This window comes from Geotrypetes seraphini, chromosome 2 (genome assembly GCF_902459505.1).
Source record: "Geotrypetes seraphini chromosome 2, aGeoSer1.1, whole genome shotgun sequence".
NCBI lineage: Eukaryota > Metazoa > Chordata > Amphibia > Gymnophiona > Dermophiidae > Geotrypetes > Geotrypetes seraphini.
Window position 1 is genome coordinate 492,305,964 of NC_047085.1, and position 26,290 is coordinate 492,332,253.

Below are 26,290 nucleotides of genomic sequence, written 5' to 3' on the forward strand. Positions count from 1 at the left end.
TACGCCAACAGGGTAAACAAAGTCTAGCTCCTTCTCTCTAGACATGCAGCCATATTGGGCATCCTAACCAGAAGGCCCATCTAGTCTGTCAAATGAATCTCCTGCTATAGTGCAGCATGCCCCAGTTCACCCCTTCTTTTTCCCTCCCTTCTTTGCATCTAGAGAGCTATCTGCACTCATCCCAGGCTTCCCTGAAATCTTTTACCAGTTTTTTTGTCTCCACCACCTCAGCCAGGGAGGCCATGCCATCAGTCCGCCACCATATTTATGAAGAAATACTGTATTCTCTTCTGTTCCTTTTGAGTTTGGTAGTACAGCCTCTTGTTCCAGAATTTTCCTGCCACTAAAAAAGGTTGGCTTCTTATTTTTTTTTTGTTTATTCCACTAAGGTATTTGAATGTCTCTATCACAGGGGTAGGCCGACTTCTTTTATAGAGTGTTACCCAACTGGCTTTTGCTTTCAGAAGGAATTCCCCTTGGAGTTCTAGTCTGCAAAGGGGATTTCTCTACCCCCCAATGCTGGAAGGAGTCACTCTTGCAGGCCCTTCCTCTTCCAAGTCCCCCAACACAGCCAAGTGGTCTCAAACGGCATCTGTTCTAGATGTTGTCCTACCAGCCCATCAGCTATTTATTTATATCCTGCTTATCACCCAGATGGGTTAGAAGCACATCATACACAAATAAATCCAAGACCAAACTTTAGTAACACTGATGCCTAACTTAAATCCATAACAACATTATTTACAGGCCTGTACAAATACCTGCATTTTCAACTGCTTCTTAAAATCAAATATAGATGTCATCGTATGGAGAACGCCAGGCAATTGTTTCTGAGAACGTGTGGAGGGACATTTCCAATAGGATGTCTAAATTCGATTTTGGACGTTTTGGGAAAAACAGCCAAATATCCAATAGAGAAAATGGCCATTTTTAAACCAGAAAAACATCATTTTTTTCCCCAAAATGGTCATTTTCTAGATATGTTCGCCCTTAGTGCAACCATCCAGATGAAAAACGCACAAAACAAGCCATTTGGGATGTAGGAGGGGCCAGCATTTGTACTAGACTGGCCACACAGACATCCCAGCAGAGCAGTGGGGGGCACCACAGTGAACTCTCATAAAGGATCCCCTTACATTTTATGGTGAGCCCTTCAAAACCCACCCAAAACCTACTGTACCCAACTGTATACCACCCCAACAGCCCTTATGCCTGCAGGGGTCACCTATATGTCAATACAGTAGGATTGGTGGGCTCACATTTTTCATCACAAGTGTACTACCGTGTTTCCTTGAAAATTAAACAGGGTCTTATATTAATTTTGGGTCCAAAAAATGCACTAGGGATTATTTTTTGGGGATGTCTTATTCTTTTCATGTACAATACTCATCTCTTTCTTCCTCTCCTCCACCCCAATTCTTCCTCTTTTCTTTCTCTCCCCCCCCCAATGTGTAGCATCTTTCCTCCCCTCTCACCCATCCCCCTGTGCAGCCGAACCCCACCGACCCACTCACCCATCCCCTTGTGCAGCATCTTTCTATCCTCCCTCCCATTCCCCTGTGCAGAACCTCAACGACCCTCTCACCCATCCCCTTGTGCAGCATCTTTCTATCCCTACCTCCCATCCCCCTGTGCAGCAGAACCCCACCGACCCTCTCACCCATCCTCTTGTGCAGCATCTTTCTATCCCTACCTCCCATCCCCCTGTGCAGCAGAACCCCACCGACCCTCTCACCCATCCTCTTGTGCAGCATCTTTCTATCCCTACCTCCCATCCCCCTGTGCAGCAGAACCCCACCGACCCTCTCACCCATCCTCTTGTGCAGCATCTTTCTATCCCTCCCTCCCATTCCCCTGTGCAGCAGAACCCCACCGACCCTCTCACCCATCCCCTTGTGCAGCATCTTTCTATCCCTCCCTTCCATCCCCCTGTACAGCCGAACCCCACCGACCCTCTCACCCATCCCCTTGTGCAGCATCTTTCTATCCCTCCCTCCCATCCCCTGCAACAGAACCCCACCGAACCTCTCACCCATCCCCTTGTGCAGCATCTTTCTATCCCTCCCTTCCATCCCCCTGTACAGCCGAACCCCACCGACCCTCTCACCCATCCCCTTGTGCAGCATCTTTCTATCCCTCCCTCCCATCCCCTGCAACAGAACCCCACCGAACCTCTCACCCATCCCCTTGTGCAGCATCTTTCTATCCCTACCTCCCATCCCCCTGTGCAGCAGAACCCCACTGACCCTCTCACCCATCCTCTTGTGCAGCATCTTTCTATCCCTCCCTCCCATCCCCCTGTACAGCCGAACCCCACCGACCCTCTCACCCATCCCCTTGTGCAGCATCTTTCTATCCCTCCCTCCCATCCCCCTGTGCAACAGAACCCCACCAACCCTCTCACCCATCCCCTTGTGCAGCATCTTTCTATCCCTACCTCCCATCCCCTTGTGCAACTGAACCCCAGCGACCCTCTCACCCATCCCTTTGTACAGCATCTTTCTATCCCTCCTTCCCATCCCCCTGTACAGCAGAATCCCACCGACCCTCCCACTGTGTGACATACCTTCGCTCCAAGTCCTCCAAGCACAGCAGCAACACTCTAAAAGGGCTGCTTCGCGGCCTTCCCTCTGCTGTATCACTGATAGGATACTAGCATTATATGTGTATATAAGTAGAATGATTGATTATCGTATAAATGTGTCTACTGTATATTAAAAATCATCTCAGAAAATGCTAACTCTATATTGTAACACCTTTATAGAAGCTCATGTAAACCGCTCTGAATTGACTCCCCACTCATTAATAGTTGTATAGAAGCTTTCAGTAAACAATAAACTTATATAGGGGCATCAACACCTCCTTGTTTTCTGTCGGTTAAACCTCTCTCTGTGCACATACCCCAGCCCATGCCGCTTCATGCTGCACACTCTCAGATATATCGTCACATATACCCTCCCTTGCTGCCTGACTCAAACTCCAAAATAGTCCACGTCATGCTGCCTAGCTTCCAAAAGCCTGCAGACAGCTCCCTCTCCCTCACCCTGTGCAGCCTAACCTTGGAAAATCCAAATGTGCCCCGCATGCTGCCCGATTTCAGATACTGCTATGCTGCTGAACCTCCGAAACCCCAAACATGCCTCTCCATGATGCCTGATCTTAGATAGGCAGCATACTCCCCTCCCCCCCCCACACATGCTAGCTGATTTTGGATACCCTGTACACTCCAACACTGCCCACTCTCAGGTGCCCTTTTCCCAAATAACTCCATGTCATTACGGCGCTACTCCAGCTCTTGGTTTGTTTTCTTCCAGTGTTAAACATTCTACTACTATTATTATTTCTATAGTGCTACCAGATGCATGCAGCGCTACACAGTCACAAAGAAGAAGAAAACAGTCCCTGCTCGAAAGAGCTTACAATATAAACAGCCAAGACAGACAAACAGGATGTCATGGATACAGTTAAGGGGAACGGCTAATCAGCTGGCTGGGTTGGAGGGTAGAGGGGAGTACAGGACAATGAAGCCATTGTGACATCATTGATGAGGTTGGCTCTTATGGTGGAATGAGGCATTATGACATCACAATCTCAGCTCTGATTCGCAAAGACTGAAACTCTTCACACTACTACTATGAATTATTTCTATAGTGCTACCAGGTGCACACAGCGCTGCAGAGTCACAAAGAAGAAGAAACAGTCCCTGCTCGAAAGAACTTACAATCTAAACAGCCAAGACAGACAAACAGGATGTCATGGATACAGTTAAGGGGAATGGTTAATCAGCGGGCTGGGTTGGAAGGCTGAGAAGCAGGATTAAGGATTGAAGGCTATATCAAAAAGGTGGGTTTTCAGTTTGCTTTTAAACAAGGGAAGGCAAGGGGCATGACGGACAAACTCAGATAATTTATTCCAGGCTTAGGGAGCAGCTAGATGAAAGGAATGATTTGAAGTCCTGCAGTTTATATTATCACACTTTATTAGAGTAAATTAGCACAACTTTATATACTTAAAAAAAGGAATGCCACTGTAAACACTGATATAAATTAACCTGGATTTCTGCCAGGTACTTGTGATCTGGATTGGCCACTGTGAAAACAGGATATTGGGCTAGATGGAACATTGGTCTGACCCAGTATCTTATCTTATGTTATATTATATTCTTAAGTTCTTAATGCTGGATCTGGTTAACAGGGAATAGCTAATTTATTCTCGCAAACAAGTACCCAGGCAGGCTTCAGGGACATTCCATGATGCAAATTAGAGAATTTTTTTTTTTTTCACTGAGCCCACAGTTAGTATGAAACTTGTTGCCCTAGATGTGGCGAGAGCAGTTTCACAAAGTTGGATTTAAAAAGTTCCTGAAGAAAAAGCCCAGAATCCATTGTTAGCCAGGAATGGATCCGTCTTTGGCTTCTGCCAGGTACTTGTGACCTGGAGACAGGACGCTGGGTTGAGGGCCCTTGGGTCTGACCCAGTAAGGCATTTCTGAGGTATTCATAGTTTATAGTTTATTCAATTTTTGATTAAACGCTTTTTCGTTTCTTCAAAGCGTTGTACAGAATAAAAATAACTTTACAGAAAAAAGTAATAAAACATTTAATACAAACTTTTTAAGATCAACATGGCTGACGTATTAGGTAATTATAGACAGACATGCAATAGACACGATTGGTAAAGGGGGTAAGAAATACAATTGATAAAATAAAAATAAGCAACATTTAAGGTAAACACGAAAGGAATTAGGGGGAGGGTTATAAGTTAAAAACAAATATTAATTATTTAATCTCTAAAATGAGCCTCTTTTTTTTTTTTTTTTCAGTTAAAAGCTTCATTAAAAAGGAAACATTTTAAGTTGCTTTTAAATTTTTTTAAGTTTTTTTTCCATTTTTAAATATAGTGGAAGAGTGTTCCAGATTGTAGGGGCTGTAACTGAAAAAATTGAGGTACGGCGTGTGCCAATATTTTTTAGGGAAGGAATGTTGAGGTTAAATTGAGATATAGACCTTAAGGATCTTGGTGGATCGTATGGAATCAGTAATCTGTCTATGAAGGTTGGGGCATTTGACTGCAGAGTTCCGAATGTTAAAAGGGCAATTTTATATGTTACTCTTTGTGAGACTGGCAACCAATGGACATTTTGAAGAAGAGGGGTTACATGATCATACTTCTTTGCTCCTGAAATTATTTTAATAGCAGTATTTTGAATCAACTGCAAACGTTTTAAGTCTTTATGATATATTCCTTTTAAAAGTGAGTTACAGTAATCTAATTTCGATATAACGAGTGAATGTATCAGAATATTGAGAGAACTAATGTCGAGAAGGGGGGCTAATGATCGGATCATTCTCAATTTATAAAAACAATTTTTAACTAAGGCGCTTATTTGAGGTCGAAATGTTAATTTATTGTCTATGAGGACACCTAAAATTTTCATAAACAGACAAAATCTGTGGCTCGTTTTTGACAAGGTTTCCCGTGCACGACATTGATTTAGCTTTTACGCCGAGGTGCTTTTATTTGGTACACAGATTTATTTTTGCATCCGTTTCCATGCACTCTGAATACGATCATAATTCATGAGGATGCCCAAAATTCTGACCATGAGAAAAGAAAGCCAGGAGGCAGCCGCTGCTGCTCCCCGAGACAGGCATTAGCACTTCCTCTCCGAGGTCACCATTCCTCCGTGCCAAAAAGCCCATCAACCCCCTCTCACTCAAGCCACCTAATTCGGTGCAAGGATACTGCTGAGAGCAGCTGCCTAGTACAATGTGAAGGGGTTGGTGCAGTGAGCTTAGAATCTGGAGAACTGCCCCTTCCACTGCCCCGGGTACATTAAAAAAAAAAAAAAATAATAGTAGAATGCGAGCCCACTATGGACAGAGAAAGTTACCTGCATGTAATAAATGTAAACCACTTTGGTCGTACTACAGAAAGGCGCTGCATCAAATCCCTGGCTTACCCTCTTTACCTGCTGTTAGCGTGACCCACCTAGAGAGGGCAACAGCAACAAGCACAGTGCAGAGAAACGGAGCGCGCCAACAGCGAGATTCTCCAGCGTGTCTTGTAAGATTGCGCATTTTGGCTCGGAGTCTCTAAAAAATGGCGCCACTTTTATTTTAGGCGCCCAAGCCGGTGGAGAGCGTGGCGTAATGGTTAGAGCTACAACCTCGGCACCCTGAGGTTGTGGATTCAAACCCTGTGTTGCTCCTTGTGACCCTGGGCGAGTCAATTAATCCTCCACCGCCCCAGGTACATTAGACAGATTGTGAGCCCAACCGGGACAGACAGGGAAAATGCTTGAAGTACCTATACATATGTAAATTGCTTTGAGTGTGTGGATGTAAACTGCAAAAAGGCGGTAGACAAGTCCCAATCACTTTCCTTTCCCCTGCTGACTACCGATCTCAAAACGTTAAAAACAGAAAGCCCCTTCCCTTCTTTAAAAGCAGACTGAAATCCTTCCTTTTTGATATCGCCTTCAATCCATAACCGTACTCCTCTGATGTCATAATGTCTCATTCCACCAATAAGAGCCAACCTTATCAATGATGTCACAATGGCTTGATTGTCCTGTACTTCCCTCTGCCCTCCATCCCAGCCAGCAGATTAACCGTTCCCCTTAACTGTATCCATGACATCCTGATTGTCTTGTCTGTTTAGATTGTAAGCTCTATAGAGCTCTATGTGACTCTGTACAGTGCTGCGTACATCTGGTAGCACTATAGAAATAAATAATAGTAGTAAGAGCTGCTGATGTTAACATTATCTGTAAACTAGCTTCAGTTTTCTGATATGCATACATGTATGTGTTAAAGCTGAATATCCTTTTCTAAACTGGTTTAGTCCATTATACTACCTGTAGAAATGTTTTGTCTGTTTATTAAGTAGATCTGTATTTATTGTCATGCTGATAAATTCATGCAAGAAGGCAAAAAAAAAAAATAAAAAAAAAACCCAGAAAGACTGAGAATCCAGCCATCCTAAATTCAAACTACTGAGTTAGCCCAGCAAGTTGGTACCTGCAGATGATGATGAAAAATTTGATGATTAGGAGGGCCTGGCCAAGGCCTGCCTCAGCCAACTCCTTGCCGCCGGACGACTTGTGCACACAGTGTCCCAACTGCTGGCTTAGCACGTCCAGCACGTCACGAGGCAGCAGCGGGATCTCGGAGGCTGAATCTTCTGGCCTGTTTGAGGGAGGAAAATACAGACATAGTGAGTGAAGAGGCTCAGAAAAAGAAAGTAAAAACCTTGCTCCAAGTAGGCCTAGAAATCCCAGCTTAATACAGCTACCAGTTTACATGGTTAACTGGCACTTTTCATCCAAAAGACATTTACCCGTGTTCTCTAAAATGTCAGCATTATTGAGAACGACATGGCAGTTGCTGTTTTAGTCTACATATTCAGGTTGTAGGCGATACCAGTAACATTCCAGAAACATCCATGAAGCCACTGCATGCAGTGTGACCCCCCCCCCCACCCAGACCATGCCTCTCCTCCCTGTCCTTTGGAGCATCCTGAGATTACTAGCTATTTGCTTATCCATAACTAGTCTTATAGCCCGTTACATTAACGGGTGCTAGAATATATGTGTGTGTGTCTGTCTTTATTTCTTTCTCTCTCTCCTTAGCCGCTTTCTTTCTTTCTATCTTTCTTTTTCCTTGGCTGCCCATCAACACCCTTTGCCTGCTTCCCCTGTCCATTCTCCCTTCCTTTTACTTCCCCTGTGTCCACCACTACCCCTTCACTGCTCTCCTTATGCAGCAGCAGCCCTTCTCCCTTTGTTTTACCTCCCCCCTGTCCAGCAGCACCTATTTCCTTCTCCCCCTGTCCAACATTAGGCCTCTGTTCCTTTTTCGTCATCCCCCCTGTCCATCAGCACCTCTTTCCTTCACCCCCTATCCAGCAGTAGGCATCCCTTCCTTTTTCTCCCCCTTCCTCCTTCTTATCCCTATGATACACTTACCTTGCTCTGCCCCTGATCAGAGGTTCCCGACAGCCGCCCAGTTGCACCCATTGGAAAAGTTCTCTCTGCCATATCCCGCACCCCCCCCTGACGCGACTCCCACTGTCTTTCTTTCTGTCTCTGTCCCTGGCCCCTTATGTCTGTCTGTCTTTCTATGTATCTCCCTGCCTCTGTGTCTTTCTTCTTTTCTTTCTGTCTCCCTTCCTCCCTCTGTCTGTCTGTCTGTCCAAAGCAGCATTCCCCCCCCTCTATTTCCCTCCCCCCACACCAGTTCCCTGTGCAGCAGCATTAGCGTTTCCTCTACCCCACTTTCCCTTCCCGCGGGCCCAACTACAAACCTGGTGATTCCAGCAGCGTGTGCAGCAGTCTCCACACGCTGCTTCGGGTCCTTCTACTGCCCTGATTTGCTCTGCCGCGTCTCTGATGACATCATCAGAGACGCGGCAGAGCAAATCAGGGCAGTAGAAGGGCCCGAAGCAGCATGTGAAGACTGTTGCACACGCTGCTGGAATCACCACCGGGCGGCGGGGTCAGTTAAAGAGCCCGGACGGAAAGTTGCTGGGCTCCTCGGTGGGGGCGCTGAGCAGCCGTGATCCCTCTCCTCCGATACCCCGCCCGCTGGAGATCGGCGGCTGGCTGCCCGACTGGTGGAGACGATCGGCACCGCAGCTCTGTCCCGGCGGCCTCCGAGCGGAGCGCTGGGCGCATGAGAGGAGCCTGCTGCCCGAAGAGGAGGAGCGGCGTTGTCTGAAGAGGCTGAGCTGCGTCATAGACCTCAGCTGGCTGCAGCGGTGGTAAGCTCGATGCGTGATAAGCGCGCATGCGCACTCTCATGTCCGCGACGGATCAGGGAACACGACTTTAGAGTGCGCATGCGCGACTTAACATTTTATTATTATAGATGAATATGAATACGAATGAAATACCCCCCTGGATTCTATACATGGCACCAAGATTTGCACCCCCAAATTTGTTCAGGTGCCCCAAGATGAATGTATAAATTAATTGAATAACAAAAGTAACGAGGTTAGGGCTCTTCAGCTTAGAAAAAGAATAGCTGAGGTCTACAAAATCCTTAGAACTTGTAATAGAGAACTCTTTTCACCCTTTCAAAAAGTACAAAGTATCAGATATAATAAATACAGTACAATACAATACAAAAACCAGGGGACACTCAATTAAATTATATGAAAATACTTTTAAAACAAATAGGAGGAATTTTTTTTTTGCTTAAAGATTAGTTATGCTCTAGAACTCATTGCCAGGGGAGATGTGGTAGCAGTGGTTAGCATAGCTGGGTTTAAGAATGGTTTTGGACAAGTTCCTGGAGGAAAAGTCCACAGTGTGCTATTGAGATAGGCATGGGGTCGCTGCTTGCCCTGGGATCGGCAAAATGGAATGTTGCTATCTGGAGATTCCGCATGGAACTTTGCTACTATTTGGGGTTCTGGAATCTTGCTTACTCTGAGACTCTGCCAGGGTTTTCTGCCAGGCACTTGTGACCTGGATTGGCTACTGTGGAAACAACATACTGGGCTAGATAGACTATTGGTCTGACCCAGTATAGCTATTCTTATGTTCATAACTACCAGTAACTGGGTACTAACAACCAATTACTGAAGTTCATTTACACTGCTTAGGATTTGCGTGCGCATTTTGCCGCGTGCTATTTTATAAGGCATGGTGCCAAACTCTACCAGTGCATAATTCAAAGGGGGACGTGGCCATGTCGAGGTGCATATGTAGTTACAGAATATGCCTCACTGTGCCTAGCTTGGGTGCCAGCATTTACACCAGGTTTCAGCAGGTGTACCACAGCTAAGTGCAGTGTGGCCTAGTGGTTAGAAGTAGAGAATGACACGGTGACAGAATTCATCACCGTTCCCGTCCCCGCGGATAACCGTGGGAAATAATCCCATGTCATTTTCTAGTGTCTATTTCAACCTCGGTCCTTCTACACCAGCATTCTTCAAAGCAAAGCTTGAGGGTCAGTGGTTGTGCCCAATTATACTCTGATTCTTATGGGAGCCAAGGATAATGAAGCCATTGTGACATCACTGATGTGATTGGCTCTTAGGCACTGGTGGAATGAGGCATTATGACATCACAATATCTGCTCTGGATACCAGAGACTGTCATTCTGTAGTGTCTGTTTCAACCTCAGTCCTTCTGCACCAGCATTCTTCAAAGAAAAGCTTGCGGGTCAGTGGCTGTGCTTATGGGAGCCAAGGACAATGAAGCCATTGTGACATCACTGATGTGATTGGCTCTTAGGCACTGGTGGAATGAGGCATTATGACATCACAATATCTGCTCTGGATACCAGAGACTGTCATTCTGTAGTGTCTGTTTCAACCTCAGTCCTTCTACACCAGCATTCTTCAAAGCAAAGCTTGCGGGTCAGTGGTTGTGGTCATTCATACTCTGATTCTTCCCTCTCTCCTTAAAGAATGACATGAAGATGGTTTCCCGCAGTTATCCGCGGGGACGGGAACGGTGATGAATTTTGTCACCGTGTCATTCTCTAGTTAGAAGCGCTGCCTCAGCCCCCCTGTGATCCCAGCCTATTCCTTGTAACTCTGGGCAAGTCACCATCAATCCAGGTACCACAGGACCTGATTACTATTCAGTGAAATGTAAACAACTTTGGATGAATCTCTTCATGAGAAAAAGCAATTCATGAATCAACAAATCTAATACAATAAAACCCTTACCCACGCATGCGCAGTTGAAAACGGTGTGATCCCTGCCGCCGTGATTTGGGCCTCTGTGGCCGTGTTCCATTTGCGGCGCGTGTGCCGGTTTGAGCGGCAGCAAGAGCGACGGCAGGAGAGTTCGCCGCCGAGAGCAACGGCAGAGGACAGTGACGATGACACCGCAGCACTCCTTGCTGAGCTGGAAAAGATCAAGAAAGAGCGTGCTGAAGAGCAGGCTCGCAAGGAACAAGGGCAAAAGGCTGAAGAAGAGAGGATTCGAATGGAAAATATTCTGAGTGGTAACCCCCTGTTGAACCTAACCGACCCAGCCCAGGCTTCAGTAGTCTTCAAAGTGAAGCGAAGATGGGATGATGACGTTGTGTTCAAGAATTGTGCCAAGGGGGTAGATGAACTAATGAAGGATAAGGGGTTTGTAAACGATACTCTACGAGGCGTCCGCTTGCTACTGCTGCACAGGGAAGTAGGGGGGGAGAGGGAAAGGGGACTGCTTTGGGAGGATGGGTATGCTGGGGGGCAGGCAACAATCTTGGTTTGCTCTGGGGGGGAAGACAGAAGGGGGCCACGGAAAGACAGGCATGCATGGCGCAACAGAGAGAAACAGGCAGGCAGGGGGCCAGGGAGAAAGACAGAGAGACAGACAGACAGACAGACAAGGGGCCAGGGAGAGACATAGACAGAAAGAATGACAAACAGACAGGGGGCCAGAGAGACAGACAGATAGCGGCCAAAGAGAAACAAAGAAAGAAAGACAGACAGCGGCCAAGGAGAGAGAGAGACAGAAAGAAAGACAGACAGACATATCTATTCTAGCACCCGTTAACGTAACGGGCTTAAAGACTAGTATTCTATAAAGAGCATGTTTATAGAATTTCCCCCGATGATCCAAGAGAATTATCCCACCTCTAGATCACCACATCAAGGCTGGGAGAGACTTCAAAACACAGCCAAGGTGAAATAAGTTGGTGGTCCTGAGCTAGTTTCAGGCACAGTAGCAGAAATGTTCATATTCTAACCTCTGCTGAGTTCTTAGAGATCTGTGAATTATGCTGCATGCCTCATCACCAACAAGAGCACAAGGGGTCTCCTCCTCTTTACTCTCAAAATGAGAGATACGCTCATAGTTGCTTGCATGAAAACAACTCATTTTTGATTACCATGATTCATGCTTCACCATCCAATAGCTTCAAAATGCATGTTAAAAACATAAACATTTTAAGATGATATCATTTACAAAAAAGTAAAAGTTTAAAAAAAAGGTATAAAACCTTCCAAATCAGTTCAACATAATCAAACAAAACCTGTTAAAACAGATAACATTTAAATATGTGGATAAAAGAACAGCAATTCCACCAAAGCAGAAATCTGTGAAATTAATAATAATAATAACTTTATTTTTCTATACCGCCATAGTCAAATGACTTCTAGGCGGTTCACATTGAAAGAAGGCTGGACAAATCAGCGAATTATAGAATGCATGAAGAAAGATGTTACATAATAAATTGGGGAAAGAATACATGAGAGAGGTCTTCTGCTTAGGCAAGGAGTTTATCAAATAGAGCGGTTTTAATTGATTTTCGGAATACATTGTAGGTCTGTCTGGCTTTATTTATGTGGTTTCCCAGCCAGTATTGCTGTCTGTTTGCTTGGAACATGAAGGTTCTGTCTAGGAAGGATTTGGCACCATGGCCAGCTCAAATGGAAGGGCCAAGAACTGGAAGTACTGCTCCAGAATGTGGAACCTCAAGAACTTCCTGTGATCCAGAAAAATGGGGATATGCAGATAGGCCTCTGACAGATTCAGAGAGGTGACAAATTGCCCTGGAGCCCAGAAACACAATGACCAACCTTACCATTTCCAAGCGGAAGCACGGCATCTTGAGGGCAGCATTGACCGACTTTAGATCTTTGGGTATGCAAAGATGTTTTTGTTTCTGGTTGTACATGTGGGGTTGTGTAGAGTGAAGTGTATTTGCAGGTAGGAAGGTGCCATGCCCCAGACTTGTTTGAAACAGATAAATGCAAATTTGAACAGTATTCGCGCCTCCACTGGTAGCCAGTGTAATTTTTTTGTAGTAGGGGCTAATGTGGTCTGTTTTTCTCAGTCTGAAGATCAAGCCAACTGCAGCGTTTTGCACTAATCTTTAATTTTTGCACTGGTTAATTTTTGTACTGGTTTTTTCCCTGGCCCCCTGCCTGCCTATCTCTCTCTGTTGCGCCATGCATGCCTGTCTTTCCGTTGCCCCCTTCTGTCTTCCCCCCCCCCAGAGCAAACCAAGATTGCTGCCTGCCCCACAGCAAACCCCACCTCCTGAACACTTTCCTTGATGTTTCATCACTAAAGGCGAATCAAGTAAGACGAAAGAGAATGGATGACAGAAGAACTGGATTTACTAATCAGTAGTATCCTTTTCTTAGAGGTCAGCATAATTCTTTTCTTTTTTTAAACTCCCACAATCCAACAGATCCTGTACAGAAGTCTGGTTGCTTCTGACCCACTTCCCCAATCATCAGCTATGAATATGTAGCCCATGGTATCTGATCAGGTTTGTAAGTGGCTCTAGTTACTGATTAAACAACAAAGGTGGCAGTATGAATCACTGGGGAACACCTCAATGTGTGAACCAAGCAGCAGCATGGGGATCTAGGATAATTTGCCAAATGTGATTTTTCAGAAAAGACTTATTTGTCCTAAGTTATCTAGAAAGCAAAGTTAATACTGCTACTATCCTGATATATTCCAGGACCATCCTGGCTCTCCGCCATGCTCCATTCTGGCATTATCCATCCACATGTGTTGGCAATGTATATCCAGACTCAAATCTGCCCGCAGCAGTCAGTGTTTAAAAAAAAAAAAAAAAAAAAGCTGACCATCATAGGTTTTATATGACCAGTTAATGTCTCCAATCAAATCAAGTACATCTGTCACTCCTGCAATATCTAGCCACTAGACTAGACAACCATACACCTATGCTCGAGCCAAGAATACCTACTGGAAATACACTCCTTCAGAGACATCAAATACAAAAGCATCAGGAAAAGAATATTCTTGGTGATGGCCCCAATGTGGTGGAACTCCCTACCGATGGAATTAAAACTAGAAAAGGACACCAAAAAGTTCAAGAAAGGAATAAAGATGATACTCTTCACAGAACACTTTGGCAAATAAAGAAACATTTAGGGCAGTGGTCTCAAACTCAAACCCTTTGCAGAGCCACATTTTGGATTTGTAAGTACTTGGAGGGCTTCAGAAAAAAAATAATGTCTTATTAAAGAAACTAGTCTTTAAGCCCATTACATTAACGGGTGCTAGAATAGATGTGTGTCTGTCTGTGTTTCTTTCTCTCTCTCTCTCTCTTTGGCCGCTGTCTGTGTCCTTCTGTCTTCCCTTCCCCCCTCCCGAGCAAAGCTGTCTACCCCCAGCACACCCCTCCCCCCAAAGCAGCCCCCTTCCCCTCTCCCTGACAGTCTCTCCATGGCCCTCCTTCTGTATTCCCCCCAGAGCAAAGCTGTCTGCCCCCCAGCACACACCTACCCCCAAAGCAGCCCCCTTTCCCTCTCCCTAACTGTCTCTCCATGGCCCCTTCTGTCTTCCCCACAGAGCAAAGCTGTCTGTCTCCAGCACACCTCCCCCTCCAAAGCAGCCCCCTTTCCCTCTTCCTAACTGTCTCTCCATGGCCCCTTCTGTCTTCCCCCCAGAGCAAAGCTGTCTGTCCCCAGCACACCTCTCCCCCAAAGCAGCCCCCTTTCCCTCTCCCTGTCTCTCCATGGCCCCTTCTGTCTTCCCCCCAGAGCAAAGCTGTCTGTCCCCAGCACACTCCTCCCCCCAAAAGCAGCCCCCTTTCCCTCTCCCTGACTGTCTCTCCATGGCCCCCCTTCTGTATTCCCCCCAGAGCAAAGCTGTCTGCCCCCCAGCACACACCTACCCCCCAAAGCAGCCCCCTTTCCCTCTCCCTAACTGTCTCTCCATGGCCCCTTCTGTCTTCCCCACAGAGCAAAGCTGTCTGTCCCCAGCACATCTCCCCCTCCAAAGCAGCCCCCTTTCCCTCTCCCTAACTGTCTCTCCATGGCCCCTTCTGTCTTCCCCCCCCAGAGCAAAGCTGTCTGTCCCCAGCACACCTCTCCCCCCAAAGCAGCCCCCTTTCCCTCTCCCTGTCTCTCCATGGCCCCTTCTGTCTTCCCCCCAGAGCAAAGCTGTCTGTCCCCAGCACACCCCTCCCCCCAAAGCAGCCCCCTTTCCTTCTCCCTGATTGTCTCTCCGTGGCCCCCCTTTCTGTATTCCCCCCAGAGCAAAGCTGTCTACCCCCCAGCACACACCTCCCCCCAAAGCAGCCCCCTTTCCCTCTCCCCCCTGTATTGTTCCCATTCTTACCCTCCCTCCATCTTGGCGTCTTCTGGTCTGCTCCTCTTCAAAGCAGCCTGCGATCGTGGCCGGCTTTAGCGAACCTCACAGGCCGCTTTCCAACCTCAGTAGCACATTCCCTCTGACGCACGGGATCGCATCAGAGGGAATGTGCTACCGAGTTGGAGAGCGGCCTGTGAGGTTCGCTAAAGCCGGCCACGATCGCAGGCTGCTTTGAAGAGGAGGATCAGCGGCGGCGGTTGGTGAGTGAGGGCGGGGGGGTGGGGGGAAGCTCCAGTGTGTTTCCTGCCGAGGACGCGGGCAAGGAGAGAGCTTGCCTGCGCTTCCTCCAGCGGTTGGTGAGTGAGGGCGGGAGGAGGGGAGTGGCCAGAGTGATCCCTGCCGCCGTGTTCTAAAATAGAATCTGGCCACGGATCAGAAAACACTGCTGCATGGACCACGAACCCCTAAGTGCGCATGCGCGCTTAGGGTTTTATTATATAGGATGACAATTTTGCATGAGGTAAAACTCTTTATAGTTTATAAATCTTTCCTTTCAGCTAAGTCTTAATAATAATATTGTAATTTATAGCTAAAGAGACACATGATCAAGAAACTGTTTTATTTTACTTTTGTGATTATGATAAACATACCGAGGGCCTCAAAATAGTACCTGGCGGGCCGCAGGTTTGAGACCACTGATCTAGGGGGAATAGCAACATGGAGGAAACAGCAAGCTAACCCACACACACACTTGGAAAACGAAAGGGTGAACTCACAAATAATACAAAGAAAGATGAGTATATGACAATACAGAAATAGTAACTATATGTATATAGATGGTATAAATAGGTAAGATTCACATATATTTAGCTCATGTATTGTAACACCACTACTGAAGCTCATGCAAACTGCTCAGAATTGGCTCCTCAGTCATTAGTAGCGTTATAGAAGCTCCCAATAAATAATATTTGATTCAAAGGGCAGAAAGCAGATTATGGGCTATTATTCTTACACTGACCTGGGAATTCTCAAAGATGATGATATTTACAGCAATACTAGGTGTTAAGTTAGGGGCTGTATTCTATCACAGCAGAACAGACATGATTTTACTGCCTTTTTTTCCCTCCCACCCACTTACTACTAAGTGATAAAGCGACCGGCACTTTGGTTTCCTTTTGCATTCATCCCAGGATTCCAATGTGCTGGAATACTGGATATATTTGATGCTAAATCGGAAACACTTCCCACAACACCCACATACCCTAGCCAGGGCTGAAAGTGAAGCAGGGATGTGCTGAACTCATCAGTAATAAATATTACTTATCCCAAGCCATGCCACTCTCGTCAGCTTTATCAGCTGTGCAGACCTTGCAAATAATGAGATAGGCAGAGCCATCAAGTAGGTTCTAGAAGTGTTGCTTACGGTGACAGCACTGCGAAAGATAAGGAGTGGCATATGGAGGCTGGATTGTACTGGCCTTCCCTGCTGGTTCCCCTAGAAATAGCCTATTTTGAGGATTATCCTCAAAAGGTATAATTTCATTATGGGGGGGAATCTGGCAGGGGAATCCTCGGTGAAACCATCTATGAAAATTTAAACTACGTATGGCTCACATGGCATCCAAAGGAAAGCTTCCGAGGTGGAACTGAAGGGTTCTTTTGTGAGGAGAGAACATGAAGTGCAGGACCACAGGCTCTGGTGCAGAATACACAAGAGAAGAGATTATACCAGAAATTGAGCATTCAAAACCAGCTGTTTCTAAATGCCTGTGTCCCGATCTCTAGACTACAAAAACAGAGGTGCTATAAACACCTTCTATACAAGGGGCCGCTGAAAAGTTCTCAGCCCAACCAAGAAGAGAATGATGTGGAGCCATGAAACACACAAGTTATTCCACACTTTTCTTGATGCTTTTTGTTTCAAGGATATGAAATGAAAAGTGTCAAGAAAAGTGTGAAATAACTTGTAAGTTTCGTGGCTCCACATCATTCTCTCCTTGGTTGGGCTGAGAACTTTTCAGTGGCCTCTTGTATGAGACAAGAAAGGAAAAGCAAAGGCCTCTTCTGGAAGCGCCACACTACCACCCTTATCTAACAGCTCTGGAACATATTTTTCCTTTTTTTTTTTTCATTTTTATTAATATCATTAAAAAAAAAAAAAAATTGTTGAGGCTAACAAAGGCAAAAAACAAGGAGAGATAACAGTGCTACTATAAAATACACATGGAGGGGCATTTTCTATAGGACATCTAAGTCAGAATTTGGACATTTTGAGAAAGATATCCAGAAATTTAATAGTAAAAATGTCCATTCTCAAAACTGCCACATGTCTATCTTCTTTTATTGAAGTTAGACATTTTATCCATTAGTACATCTATCTTTTTTAGACATTCCCAAATATAAAGACGTCCAAATGAAAAACACATAAAAACAAGCTGTTTAGATGTGGTACCCAATTGTCCTACCCCACCAGGACAGCTTGCCATCAGCTGATCGCAGTAGAGGAATCCCCATCAGCTGAGAGGAATCCCCATCAGCTGAGCCGGTTTTGGGAATTCACCCACCAGGATCAACTGAACTAGCAAGGAGATTCCTCTCTCCCTCCCTCCATCCCTCACAGGCACCAATCCCCTGGGACCCTCCACTACACCTCTCCCCTCAATATCCCACACACTCCTGACATCCCCCCATACCTCCCTGTACCTTTGGCATAAAAATTGGCAGGAAGGATGCCCACGCCATCCTACAGCTGAGCTCCATCAAACCCCTCCACCCCACTCCAATACTCCCGAACCCATTGCATGCAACCCTGACATCCCCCTACAATCCCACACCTTCAATGACAATCCAGCAGGAAGGATGCCCACTTCCTCCCGCCAGCAGACCCACCTCATCATAATGGTGGGCCTTCCCCTTCCTGGTGCATCCTGGGATGCACTGGGAGGGTCCTAAGTCTTTGTCTGGTCCAGGTGCCTAAGGCCCCTCCCACCTGGCCCACTCTCCCCCAAAATACTAAGACTAGGGGACATGCAATGAAGCTACTAAGTAGTAGATTTAAAACAAACAGGAGAAAATATTTCTTCACACAACATGTAATTAAACTCTGGAATTCATTGCAAGAGAATGTGCAGTGTTTTAGATAGAAGCTTTCTAAGCCTGTTTTTTTATTTTATTTTATCCAATTTGGTTTTCTGATACTTCACGTACCATCATTTGAGACCCCTGAGGAAGGAGTGGTTTTTTTAAACACGGACCATGTCGGGTCCGGTCCACATTAATATTAGGACCAGTTTTTTGGATATTATTACTGTAGTTTATGTATTTGTTCTATATATTTCACACTATTTAATCACAGCTCTAATAAATCATTAAACTTATATAAATGTTTGTAAAGTGCAACAGACTATGGTTGTATTGGGACCATCATAGCTCTTTACAGTCCCAAACCTCTCATACTGAAATACATCTGTACTAATATAGCAAATTCACTTATCTTGTATGATGAGAGGTTGGTAGTAGGTGTCAAAATACAACCACAGCAATCAATAAAGAGACTCAAAGTGCTTGTGCTGAAGTGTGAGAAACATTAACCATATTAAAATTGATGACCCCCCCCCCCCCCCGACTCAAGTTTCGATGACTCTTCCTCAGGAGGGGACACTGTTAATTAAAGTAACAACTACAATTAAAAATCCAACATCACAATTTACTTACAAATTATTGATTGCTGTGGTTGTATTTTGACACCTACTATCAACCTCTCATCATACAAGATAAGTGAATTTGCTATATTAGTACAGATGTATTTCAGTATGAGAGGTTTGGGACCGTAAAGAGCTATGATGGTCCCAATACAACCATAGTCTGTTGCTATCACAGATTATTTTGGTTACGGGTCTGAGCACTTTACAAACATTTATATAAGTTTAATGATTTATTAGAGCTGTGATTAAATAGTGTGAACCTTAATTAATCATCACAGATTATTATTAACTTTTCCCTATACTGAGTATATATTTGTTCTATATATGTCATATATGTTTTTAAGATTTTTGTCATTTTAATAAATTCCTGCACCCTGTATATTTTCCTGCAGTCTTGTTTTGATTTTCGTTTTGCATCTTCACTGCAGGCTTTGTTGGGTTTTTTTTTTGTTTAGCATTTTTGAAAGGAACATTTTCAATTTATGCTTTCCTGAAGTATTTTGGGAAAGAGCCCATGAAATTACTTTATATTTTGTGACCGGGGCATATTTTGTGATGGTGCTAGAAAAGGTGTCAGTGCCAGAACAGAATGTAACACCTTCAAGCTGATGTAATGGGGGAAGTGTAGCAATGACTTCTAGAGTTGCACAAGTCAAGACATCCAAAGCAGAGCTGAAAAGCAACTATCCAACCAGCAGAATCCTGATGTGGCAGAGAGCACCCAAAAGAAAGTTCTCCGACTACTGGATACAGAAGGATGGGAGCTCCTGGAAAAGCAGCCACTATCTGTACTACAGAGAAAAGGTCCCGAGTGGTCTTAACCAGAAACATGAGGCCTGGAAAAAGACAAGGTAAAGAGGACTCTTATGTCAAAATGTCCATACGGTGTATCCAAATGCTAGGGTTGACAGACAGACATCAGAGGGTGGCGGTTAATGGAATTAGCTCGGAGGAAGGAAAGGTGAGTAGTGGTTTGCCTCAGGGATCGGTGCTGGGGCCGATTCTGTTCAATATTGTGTACAATTCTGGAGGCCGTACCTTCAAAAAGTCAGTCCAGTGGAAGGCTACTAAAATAGTGTGTGGTCTTCGTGATAAGGCATATGGGGACAGACTTAAAGATCTCAATCTGTATACTTTGGAGGAAAGGCAGGAGAGGGGAGATATGATAGAGGCATTTAAATACCTACGTAATGTAATTGCGCATGAGTCGAGTCTCTTTCATTTGAAAGGAAACTCTGCAATGAGAGGGCATAGGATAAAGTTAAGAGGTGATAGGCTCCGGAGTAATCTGAGGAAATACTTTTTTACAGAAAGGGTGGTAGATTCGTGGAACAGTCTCCTGGAAGAGGTGGTGGAGACAAGAGACTGTGTCTGAATTCAAAAGGGCCAGGGATGGGCAAGAGGGATCTCTCAGAGAGAGAAAGAGATAATGGTTACTGCGTATGGGCAGATTGGATGGGCCACTTGGCCTTTATCTGCCGTCATGTTTCTATGTTTCTAATATGTTTGTGAGCAATACTGCTGAAGAGTTAGAAGGAAAGGTTTTCCTTCTTGTGGAGGATACCAAGATTTGTAACAGAGAGGACACCCCAGAGGGAGTGGAAAACATGAAAAAGGATCTGCAAGCAAAAGTTAGAGGAATAGTCTAATGTTTGACAACTAAAATTCAACGCAGAAAGAGGGGAGACATGAAAGAGACGTTCAAATATGTTACTGACCGTATTGAGGTGGAAGAAGACATCTTTTCCTTACAGGACCTACGATAACAAGAGGGCATCCGTTAAAAATCAAGGGTGGGAGATTTCATGGTGACATTAGGAAGTATTTCTTCACTGAAAGGGTGGTTGATCATTGGAATGATCTTTCACTTCAGGTAGTTGAGGCCAGCAACGTGCTCGATTTTAAGAAAAGATGGGATAAACATGTGGGTTCACTTCGAGGAAGTGCTTAGGGGGGAGGGTTCTTGTGTGGGCAGACTTGTTGGGCCAAAGGCCCTTTTTTTCTGCCGTCATATTCTATGTTTCTAAGAAGTGCAGAGTGATGCATTTGAGGAGCAGAAATCGGAAAAAGCCATATGTGCTGAGAGGCTGATATGCACGGACAAGGAGATGAACCTTGGGGTGATAAGTGTCTGAGGATTTGAATGCAACATAACAGTGTGACAAGGCGGTGGCTATAGGCATGCTAGGCTGGACAAAGAGAGGGGTCACCAGAAGAAGAAGGATGTTTTGATGCCCCCCATACAAGTCATTGGTGAGGCCTCATTTGGAGTATTGTATTCAATTTTGGAGTCTGTATCTGGCTAAGGATATGAGAAGACAAAGTAGTCCAGAGGAAGGCAACAAAAATGGTAAGGGGTTTACGCCAAAAGATGTACAAGAGACTGGAAGACCTGATTAAGTATACTCTAGAGGAGAGGAGGGACAGGGGGGAATATGACACAGACATTTAAATACTTGAAAAGTATTAATATAAAAACAAATCTTTTCCAGAGAAGGGAAAATGGTAAAAACTAGAGGGCATAAATTGAGGTGGCGGGGGTGGTAGACTTAGGAGTAATGTTAAAGAAATTCTTTTTCATGGAGAAGGTGGTTGATACCTGGAATACCCTCTCTCGAGAGAGATGGTGGAGACGGAATTCAAAAAAGCATGGGATGAAAACAAAGGATCTCTAATTAGAAAATGAATGGTATAAACTGAAGAACTAAAGCCGGTAACTGAGCAGACTTGAGCGGTCTGTGTCCCGTATATGGCAATTCGGTTAAGGGTGGGCTGGGGGAGGGCTTCGATGGGAACTCCAATAATTTGGAACCCGAGGACAGTGCCGGACAGACTTTTATGGGTTGTATCCCACAAATGACAAGATGGTTTGAATAGGCTGGTGTGAATGTCAATGGCAACTCCAGTGGCTGTAAGAATTGTAATCATTTGAATTTTCATTATTATTTATGTAAACTGCTGTGAACTTCATGGAGGTATTGGCGGTATATAAATAAAAATCGTATTGTATTGTAAAAGAATAGTGCCAGGCGGGCTTCTATGGCCCAGAAATATCAAAGAAAAAAAAAAGACAATTTAATTATAAATTTATAATGCGCCTAAACTATTGAGCAGACTAGATGGACCATTCAGGTCTTTTTCTGCTGTCATTTACTATGTTACTGCTTCTGTGTGAGCACTCGGTTCTTACTCTATTTACAGGTATAGATAATGCTTTACACGTCTCCCTCTGCATCCGCGGTTTCCGTATCTGCGGATTCGCTTATTCGCAATTTTTTTTTTTTTTACACTGACTCTGACCCCCAAAATTATATCATGATTAATAATAATAATAATAATTTATTTATATGCCTCCATACCAGGGAGGTTCTTTTTTTTTTTTTTAATTATCTTTATTAGCAACTGCAAAGGGACATACAACCAGGATCAAAGGAATTATAAAACAGAGCAGGCAGAAAAGTAGCACTGGAAAACTATGGGAGGTTCTAAGCGGTTCACAGCACATAAAACAATACATACAATTCATAAAAAGTAACCTGTTAAATATAACAAGGAGACAATACAAACATTTCAATAATGCGTCAGAGTAAGAAGCAGACCATGTAGATAAAAATGCGAAGAAATAACAAAAGCATAATTAAAAGAGAAGCATTAAGACACCAACTTATTAAATAATTGGGTTTTTAGCAGTTTCCTAAAATCTAAATAAGAAGAAGCTTCTAACATCATTTTACCGAGCATTGTATTCAATTTGGCAGTTCCTTTTCTTAATCAGAGAGCAATTAAAGAAAAAACAGTGCCTTTTGGAGGGCTCACCTGACAGCAATAAGCGCATCATCTCCTCCGCCAGCCTCTCTCGCCTCAGAACTGAAGAAGACAGCGCAGGAAACGCAAGTGCCGAGCGCTTTGAAAACTGACGCGTCTTCACGCAGCCCCCCCGCCCCCCCTCTTGTTGAGACACGGAGCGGAAGCAGAGCCTGCACAAAGCCCAGCCAACGAGATCAAGAGAGAGAGAGCTGCTCATGTATGCGGCATCCGGCACACTCCCAGGTACCTTCACACAGGGCCCCCGCCCCCTCTCGTTGCAACACGGAGCTGAAGCAGAACCTGCACGAAGCCCAGCCAGCGAGAGAGAGAGAGAGAGCTGCTCACGTACCAGGTACCTTCAGCTGCAGAGTCTCTAGTTATTCGCGGTTTCAATAGCAAAAACGCTGGCCGTTACAAAAAAACGCGAACAACATATAAAAAGGTATTCGCGGCTTTTCTGTAATCGCGCCTATGGTCCACCCACATCCCCAGTGAATACGGAGTGAGAAGTATTAAAAATGTTATGTTAATCAGGTTTTCTATCCTGCCTTTACCTATTCAGCTCATGGTTGGATTACATTACAAGAGGTTGGGTCAGTTACCAAGGAAGTTACAATGGACAGTTTGACATGGACATTCAATAGAGTTTCTAGTACAGGTAAGAACATAAGAAATGGCTTCGCCGGATCAGACTCTAGGTCCATCTAGTCCGGCGACCCGCACCCGCGGAGGCCAAGCCAGGTGTTCCCTGCTGAGAAACCTTGTTTACTCGTATCCCCCAATGTGATTTGCAAGAAGGTGTGCATCCAACTTGCTCTTGAATCCCAGAATGCTGGTCTCCATCACGACCTCCTCAGGGAGAGCATTCCAAGCGTCCACCACTCATTGTGCGAAACAGAACTTCCTAATATTTGTCCTGGGCCTGGTGCCCCTCAGTTTCAGTCCATGACTTCTTGTCCGAGTCACATTTGACAATGTGAATAACGATGTTTCTTGCTCTATTTTGTCAAATCCTTTTAGTATTTTAAAAGTCTCTATCATGTCTCCTCGCAGTCTTCTCTTCTCGAGGGTGAACAGTCCCAGTTTTCCGAGGCGTTCTTTGTAGCTCAAATTCTCGATACCTTTAACTAGCTTCGTGGCTCGCCTTTGCACCCTCTCCAGTAGGGTTATATCCTTCTTTAGGTAGGGAGACCAGTGTTGAACACAGTACTCCAAGTGTGGTCTGACCATTGCTCTGTAAAGCGGCATTATGATGTCCGCTGATCTACTTGTAATTCCCTTCTTTATCATGCCCAACATCCTATTTGCTTTCTTTGCTGCCGCTGCGCATTGAGCCGACGGCTTCAGGGTCCTGTCTATCAGTACCCCCAGGTCCCTTTCTTGTTCGGTCTTGCCCAGTGTCACACCTAACATTTTATATTCATGTTCCTTGTTTTTCTTACCCAGGTGCATCACCTTGCATTTTTCTATGTTAAACTTCATCTGCCACTTTTCTGCCCATTTCTCTAGCTGGTTCAAATCTCTCTGAAGTTCTTCTCTGTCCTTTTATGTCCCAACTACCCGACATAGTTTTGTGTCGTCCGCAAACTTGATTAAATTACTTGTTGTTTCATCTTCTAGGTCGTTTATGAAGATATTGAACAAGATGGGCCCAAGAACCGATCCCTGGGGTACACCGCTCGTTACCTCTTCCCAGTCCGAGAACTTCCCATTTATGCCCACCCTCTGCAATCTGTTTTCTAACCGTTTGCCTATCCATCTTAGTATATCTCCTTCTATTCCGTGGCTTTGTAGTTTCTTCAGAAGCCTTGCGTGGGGAACCTTATCGAACGCTTTCTGGAAGTCCAAGTATATTATATCCACCGGTTCACCGCTATCAATTTGTTTGTTCACCTCCTCAAAAAATTGAAGTAAATTAGTCAAACATGAGTATTAATAAACGAGTATTAATAAATACAGTTAGGTCATAGTTACAAATTCATACAAGGTCTGACAATTAAGTTCGTGAACTCATCCTAGAAAAAGTGCTACATACTTCATTGCTGATTATCACTACGGTCACCTTCAAAGTACTCCCCTTTGGAAGCTATGCCAGCGCATAGTCCACCCTTCAAAGCAATTTTGGAACTCTTTTTCTGGAATGCCCATCAGAGCTGTCATTGTATTAAACTTGATGTTCTGAATGTCATCAAAATGTCTTGCTTTCAGTATTTCCTTTATCTTCGAGTAGCCAGATCAGGTGAGTAGGGAGGGTGTTCCAATACAGTTATTTGATTTCTGGCTAAAAACTCCCTCACAGACAGTGTGCCATGTGAGCTGGTACATTATCACGATGCAAGAGCCATGAGTTGGTGGTGAAAAGTTCAGGTCATTTTCGTCTAACTTTTTCATGCAGCCTTTTCAGCACTTCTAAATAGTAAATTTGGTTAACTGTTTGTCCAGTTGGTACAAATTCATAATAAACAATCCTTCTATTATCAAAAAAGGTTAGCAACATCGTTTTGACTCTTGAGTTGGATTGGCAAAACTTTTTTTTGGTCGTGGAGAATTGGCTGACTTCCATTGTGCACTTTGACACTTTGTTTCATGGTCATATTGGTACACCCATGTTTCATCACCAGTGATAACATGGCCCAAAACATTGTCTTGCCTCTCCAAAGGGTCTTGGAAAACTTTGACTCTCATTTGCTTTTGTTCATCAGTAAGGTCCTTTGGGGCCATTTTTGCATGCATCTTTCTCATGCCAAGATTTTCAGTTAAGATTTTCCTGTTTCTCTACTGATGTTTACTCAGTCTGCTATGCTTCTCACAGTCAAATGATGATTTTGACACACAATTTGACAAATTTTTGCAATATTTTTGTCAATTCTGCTTGTTATTGGCCACCATGACCTTTCTTCATCAGACGTTTTCTCTCCCGTCAGAAAAACATTTAATCCATTTGTACACTGCCATTTTCTTCATGGCATTATCCCCATAAGCTTGGACTAACTTGTCCCTGATTTCACTTCCACTCTTGCCAGGTTTAAAAAGAAATTTAATGTTTTGTTTGTTGCTCTAATTCAAGCTCCGACATTCTTACAATGGCCCACAATAAAACGCAACAACAATAATGAATGTCAATCAGCAAGACACCACCTCACGTCGACACGAACACAGTTGTGAGACACTGATATACCAAGGTTATGAAACCTTACTGAATTGTTTGCCAATGCACGTGCACGGAGGCAGGTTTGCAAACCTAATTGTCAGACCTCGTAGTTACAAGTTCAAGTAGGTCATCGCTTGCTCGTTGTTATGTCCCAGGAGTTACATTAGATAGTTTAGAAATGGGCTTTTACAATTATCATTTCAGTTTCTTCAGGGTTGGCTCCCTGTCTTGGTACAGAAATGCTTTAAAAAGTGTTCTGAACCTGAGATAGTGTTCACAAGATCATAGTGGTTGTTAATTCCAGCATTTTGCTAATTGATATTGGATAGATAAGGTAATATGTCTGGTAGACTTTATAATGTTTCATGCTGGGAATTTTAAGTGGAAAAGATTTCTGATGGAATATCTGTTGGAGGCATCCTAGAATAAGATGGCTAACTCTGTTAGGTAGTTGAGAATGTTGCCTGCCAGAATCTTAAAGGCAGTGATACCTAATTTAAACTTGATCCTTATCTAACCTAATCTAATCTTTGATTTTATATACCAATTCATCCCAAGAGGGCTCAACTCGGTTAACAAAATATTAATGAAAAATACAAG

The 26,290-nt window shown here is 44.4% G+C and overlaps 1 protein-coding gene across 3 annotated transcripts in view; it reads right to left on the reverse strand.

The window, feature by feature from the left end:
* NBEAL2 (neurobeachin like 2) overlaps nt 1–26,290 on the reverse strand; it is a 408,006-nt gene that overhangs the window by 274,000 nt on the left and 107,716 nt on the right. For all 3 annotated transcript variants that reach the window (XM_033931896.1, XM_033931894.1, XM_033931895.1), the window contains exon 3: nt 7,023–7,190. In XM_033931896.1, coding sequence (XP_033787787.1) covers nt 7,023–7,190 — 168 coding nt within the window. The remainder of the gene's footprint in view (nt 1–7,022; nt 7,191–26,290) is intronic.